Source organism: Dermacentor silvarum, chromosome 9, assembly GCF_013339745.2.
Source record: "Dermacentor silvarum isolate Dsil-2018 chromosome 9, BIME_Dsil_1.4, whole genome shotgun sequence".
In the NCBI taxonomy this organism is placed as follows: domain Eukaryota; kingdom Metazoa; phylum Arthropoda; class Arachnida; order Ixodida; family Ixodidae; genus Dermacentor; species Dermacentor silvarum.
The window spans coordinates 35,944,367-35,950,766 of NC_051162.1; the positions used below are offsets into that span (position 1 = coordinate 35,944,367).

The 6,400-nt window shown below is 52.6% G+C and overlaps 1 protein-coding gene across 1 annotated transcript; it reads right to left on the bottom strand.

Moving 5' to 3' along the window:
• Positions 1-820: 820 nt before the first annotated feature.
• On the bottom strand, positions 821-5,487 carry LOC119463527 (putative nuclease HARBI1). The gene is made up of 3 exons (XM_037724365.1): positions 4,906-5,487; positions 3,518-3,591; positions 821-860 (listed from the first exon to the last, which is right to left on the bottom strand). The coding sequence occupies exons 1-3, from the start codon at positions 5,485-5,487 to the stop codon at positions 821-823; spliced, it is 696 nt and encodes a 231-aa protein (XP_037580293.1).
• Positions 5,488-6,400: the final 913 nt, after the last annotated feature.

Consider the following 6,400-nt stretch of genomic DNA (forward strand, 5'->3'; position numbering starts at 1 on the left):
AAAAATACATAAGAGAAGCTGTTGTGTATCTGCTAGAGCCCAATTTCTGCATGAAGACAAAAATCAAAGGAAAAGGAGCCCATGTTTTAGTCGGAACAGGAGCATCAGTGAGCCTCCTCAATGATGCTATTGACAACACACTTCAGCAAGCCCTAGACACGGTCGAATCATACACAAAACATGCCGGCATGAAATGCGCACCGAGCAAATCAGAATACATACATCTTCGACCACCCAGAACTCAAGCCAAGAGAGCTCCGCCGTTACAACTACTTCTAGACGGAGAACCCATCCGAAAAGTCCAGCAGCTACGAGTGCTCGGAATGCATATATAAGAAACGGGCAGTGCCGGCATCGCCTTGTCCAAACTCCAGCGCACGGTTCGCAGTGTTACTAGCCTCATTAACAGAATAGCACGTAGCAGAGAGGGAATGACGGAGACCGACACCATGAAATTAGTACAGGCCTTCGTCATAAGCAGAATCACTTACGCTCTTCCTTTCCAAGCGGCCCGACAAACTGACATCGACAAAGCCAATCGACTGCTCCGGATTGCCTGCAAGGCGGCACTCGGCCTGCCCGAAGACACGAACACTGACCGTCTCAGCGAGCTGGGCATGATGAACACATACGAAGAACTCGCCGCGGCCACACTTATGGCTCAGCGCGAAAGACTAAACGCAACACCCCAGGGGCGCTCCGTGCTAACACGACTACGATACCCTCTAACGCCACAGTTCTGCGGAGACGAGACCATACTTAAGCCACCTGATCTACGAACAAGAATCCATGTGAACCCCATCCCACGTCACATGAACCCTCACTTCCACGTGAAACGGCGACAATCCCGAGCATCCATCCTGCGCAAAAGGCAGGAGGATGCAGACACATACTTTACTGACGCGGGCTTATACCCCAGAGGTGAGACAGCGACTCCTACTTATGTGGCTGTCGCGACAAACCGGGGGACACCGATCGTAGCAGCGTCCGTACGCACGACTTCAAGTGCCACGGCGGGATCCGCGGCCATAGGCCTAGCCATCCGAGACGCTGAGGCCAAGAGCCAGTCGGCTTATATACTCACAGGCTCGCAAGACGCCTGCCGGCTCTTCCTTCGGGGAGTTCTACCGGCCGGGGTCCTTCGCATACTAGGACCAAGCCTCCAAATGGACCACGGTATAACCTGGTGTCCCGCGCACACTGGGGTGGAAGGCAATGATCGGGCGGATCGTCTGGCTCGAGGTATAACAGGCCGAGTCGCGATACATACCGCTCGAACGGACGCCTCTCCGACACCCGGAAGCACACCGAGAGACATACTTGAGGCACAACGACTAGGAAGACGAACCAAAGCCCCACCTCACCCCAAGCTTAACAGGCGACAATCGAGGGACTGGCGCCGAATACAGACAAACACCTACCCACATTTACGTAGACTGCACAAAATATTTCCTAACAAACACAGCAACAGATGTCCATGGTGTGACTCCACCCCTACACTAGAACACATCACTTACCAATGCACGCAGCGTCCGGCAGACGCCATCTCGCTGCTACTTGACGATACACTTAGCAATTGGTCGTGGGAGGCGCGACTCTCCGAACTGGACTTGGGAAGCCTATTGGCGACCCTCGACTAGGCCCGGCGCACCGAAATAGCCAGTGGGGCCCTGGAAGAGGGGCTCCACCCACAGTGACCAAGCACGGTCTTAATTTACATAAAGTTGTTTCTCTCTCTCTTGGCATGTGTACGTTTATCCTTCACCGGTGACCGCTTTTCACCGACTAACAAATGTTAAACGTTATCGCTAGGCACAGGGCGCGCCTTCATGTTTCGCGCCCCTGTCGCCAAGCACCGCATCATAACCGACGAATTTGTCAGCCCACTCCATCAGAGCCCGTACCGAGTTTCGGCGCGCAAACGCGAAGCCATAAGGCAACAAGTCGACGAAATGCTACGCGACGGCATCATCCAGCCATCCAAGAGTCCGCAGGTGTCCCCTGTGGTGTTAGTGAAGAAGAAGGATGGAACCCTATGTTTCTGTGTCGATTATCGTCGCCTCAACAATATCACGAAGGACGTATACCCTCTGTCACGGATTGACGACGCCTTGGATCGGCTCTACAACGCAATGCATTTTTCGTCGATGGACCTGAAAACCGGCTACTATGAAATCGAAGTCGACGAGGGGGACCAGGAGAAGACTGCCTTTATAACACCAGACGGACTGTTCGAGTTCAAGGTCATGCCGTTTGGTCTTTGCTCGGCACCTGCGACATTGCAACGCGTCATGGATACAGTACTGGACGGCTTGAAGTGGCAGACTTGCCTTGTCTATTTGGACGACGTTGTGGTGTTTGCCTCAAGCTTCGAGGAACAGCTCCAGCGCTTTGAAACAGTTCTTCAAGCTATCAAGACCTCCGGGCTCACGTTGAAGCCAGAAAAGTGCGGCTTCACATACGAGGAGCTCTTATTTTTGGACCACGTCATCAGCAAGTCTGGAGTGTGCCTTGTACCCACAGAAAACGGCGGCCATCACTGACTTTCCTCCGCCCTTCGTAAAGGCACTTCATAAAGGACTTTTCACTTGACGTACCTCAGAAAGGCCGACGTCGAGTTTAAGTGGGAGACTCCGCAAGTCGAAGCACTTGAAGAACTAAAGCGACGCCTGCAATTGCCTCCAATACTTGCGCATTTCGACGAAAACGCCGATACCGAAGTCCACGCCGACGCAAGCAGCGTAGGACTCGGCGCCGTGCTTGTGCAGAGGACTGACGGACTAGAAAAAGTTGTAAGTTACGCTAGCCGGTCGATATCGAAGGCGGAAGCAAATTATTCCACCTCTATGGCAGGCCCTGCAAAGCTGTGAGCCACCACCACACCTTGTGTTGGCTAGATAACTTGAAGGATCCTTCAGGGCACCTCGCACGATGTAGTCTGAGACTTCAAGCTTTCGACATCACCGTCGTTTACAAGTCCGGGCGAAAGCACTCTGACGCCGACTGCTTGTCTCGCGTCCCCGTCGAATCGCTGCCACAGGACGACCAGGATGACGACACTTTCTAGGAACCCATCAGTGCCGACGAATTCGCCGAACAACAGCGAGCCGACCCGGAATTAAATAGCCTTGTAGACTATCTGGAAGGCAAGACCGTCATTGTGCTGAAGGTGTTCAGGCGAAGATTGGCGTCGTTTTCCTTGCAAAACGACATTCTCCTAAAGAAGAACTTCAGGCCTCTCAGAGCCAACTACCTCCTCGTGGTACTCTCAGCAGTGAGTCAAAAGGTTCTGCAAGCTCTCCATAACGACCCAACGGCTGGAGACCTCGGTTTTTCCCACACGCTCGCGAGGATACAAGCAAAATACTACTGGCCTCGCCTCTCTGCCGACGTCGCCCATTTTGCAAGGACATGTCGAGAGTGTCAACGACGCAAAACACCGCCAAGGTGAGCCGGAATAAATGGATCGTCGTAGCTACGGACTACCTCACCCGCTACGCCGAAACAAAAGCCTTGCCCAAAGTCAGTGCCGCCGAGGTTGCCCGATTCTTCGTTGAGAACGTCCTCCTGCGGCACGGTGCCCCAGAAGTCCTCCTCACCGACAGAGGTACGGCCTTTACGGCAGAACTAACTCAAGCCATCCTGCGATACAGGCGGACAAGCCATCGCCGGACCACCACCTACCACCCGCAGACGAATGGCCTCACCGAGCACCTAAATAAGACCATCGCCGACATGCTGGCAACGTACGTCGACGTCGAACATAAGACGTGGGATGCCGTCCTTCCATATGTGACCTTCGCATACAACACGGCCGTGCAAGAAACGACGCACATGGCACCGTTCAACCTGGTCTCCGGAAGTAACCCGGCAATGACACTTGACGCCATGCTACCGGACGTCACCGACGAAGAAAATCTCGACGTTGCCTCCTATTTGCAGCGTGCCGAAGAAGGTCGACAGCTAGCCCGCCTGCGCATCAAGAAGCAGTAGAGGACTGACAGCCGACACTACAATCTTCGACGACGCTACGTCAAGTACCAGCCCGGCGACTGCGTTTGGGTCTGGACTCCGATACGCCGACGAGGACTTAGCGAGAAATTGTTACGTCGCCATTTCCGAGCGAGAAACTGTTACGTCGCCAATTCCGGCCCTATAAGATCATCCGACGTATTGGCGCACTGGACTATGAGGCCTTGCCAGACGGCATTTCGCAATCACAGCAGCGCCGCGCACGACCTGAAGTCATCCATGTGGTGCGTCATAAGCCTTTCTACGCCCGCTGACGAACTTAGGTACTTTGTTAATTTGTGATTGTTTTGTTTTGTTTTTGTCTCCTGAGATAATTTTCTGTCTGAGATAAAAATTGAAGCAGAGATTGAGCTTAATGCAGCTCGCGACCTGATGCGCCCGCGACGTCGCACACTTGTATTCTCTGCTGCGTATTACCATTGCAATGAGAGGCCGACGCAGGTAAAAAAAGCAGGACTACAGTAACCACTTTACCGTGCAGCAAATGCAGCGCTGGCAAGCGCTGCAGCGGTACAGCAACTGTATTGCCGGTACGGCTGTCCGGCAGGATCTTGTTTTTAGCGCACTTCTGGTTGAGTAAATAGGGGGAAATAGAACAGACACACGTATTTAGCGCCACTCCGAGTGAACACGAAAACAATAAAATAAAACGCGACAGAGACATTCTCGCATTTGCCTCGTGTTTTTTTTTTTCTGTTTAATCAACCAGGGTTACGCTGGTAGACAAGATCATGCCGCAAAAACTCGCCTAATCCGCTACGCTTCTAATCACTAAGCTATTTCAAGTAGCGCATCCTTATACTACGTAAAAATGCGATTTTTTTTTTCACGTCTCTGTACGCATTCTGACGGTTATGAACATATTGCACTTACCTGCACATTGAAGGAGAAATATCCTTTCCTGTTGCGGAATACCTCGGCGTCGTCTCCGCCTGGACTTTTAATACGCACGTGGGTGCAATCAATGCAACCAGTCACCCTCGGAAACTTTGCCTTGATGTAGAATTGGTGCATGACCTCATGCATTTTCCCCGCGTCGGGGAACTTCACAAGCGCAGGGAACAGCGTTGCGGCAATCATTTTTGACACCCGTGTGACAACACGGGAAACGGTTGGCTGCGACACATTAACTAGGTCGCCTGAGACAATCTGAAAAGTTCCCGCGCCGTAGAAACGAAGTGTCACCAGCAGTTGCAACAGCGGTGGCACAGGGCAACCACGTCCGTCCGTGTTCTGATGCAGCGGCAACATGGTCAGTAGTTCGAGCACAGTAGCTTTTGAGAAGCGGTACCTGGCTAAAAACTCCTGGTCACTGTAAAACTCCATGGGATTCTGGCGATCCCTAAGGTTCCGCTGCAACGGCCGCACAAAACTATACGCTTCGTTGTCCATTTCTTTTGCACGGTTTACAAAATCGACGAACTCGCTGAAGCTGTCGTCGTAGCACGCCGCCATGTTGGATTGGATAAGGAGCCGTTAAGCTACCTCAGATGCTGCCTTAAGGAGGCGCCCTCTTCGTGACCTTAAAGTTGGGCTAAAGGGAGCCGCTAAGTGTAAGGTCTGTTTTTGAAACGCGGTAAGGAGCCGATAAGGTAAGGAACGCTAAAGATAAGGGTTAGGTTGGTTTGTGAATACGGCGGTAAGCTTTCCCTAGCTCCGCAGGTCTCTTGTGTTTGCGATAGCAGAGTGTCACAAAAGAATGCATAAGCCAGCGAAAGAAGCACGCCGGCTCCGTAGCAGCTTCAACAGAGGGGGAGAGCGCATACGCGTCAAACAGCCCACGCGACCGACGGAGTCTAGAAGCATCCACCAGTTACGCGAAGGCGACGGTAACCAGAGAGAGAGCGCGCGCGCCGAGACACCTTGTCACCCGGCGAGTCGAGAGAGAGAGAGATTACTACAGCGTGAGCGTGCGCCTACAGATGAGTCACCCCCCTCCCCTCGACAACGTTCCGACGGCGGCGGTCGAAGATGCGAGAATTGACTAGAAGATTCCCAGTCTTTGGCCATGCTACCGGATCCCAACTTTAACCAAAGGTTCCAGAACCCTCGGTGAAAGCTATAAAAGCACCGTGCGGGAATCAGAAGGGGGATCAGACCGCGCCGGTGAAGAGATGGAACGTGAAGACTGACCGTCTATGGGAGAAATGAATTCTCCGGCAAGCTAACCGACGAGTTCATCGAGCGTCTGCATTTCCGGAAGTTCCTTCTTCGAGATTTGCCTCTAGCTACGCCGACATGGTCCGGCTCAAGACCAGCACGGGTGAATACGATTGGACACTTAGTGTTCCTATTCATTTGGTAATTTACGTGTTGGACTATTAGTGCTTGTCGTTAATTTTCCTGCGTTTTGTGAATACCCATCTGA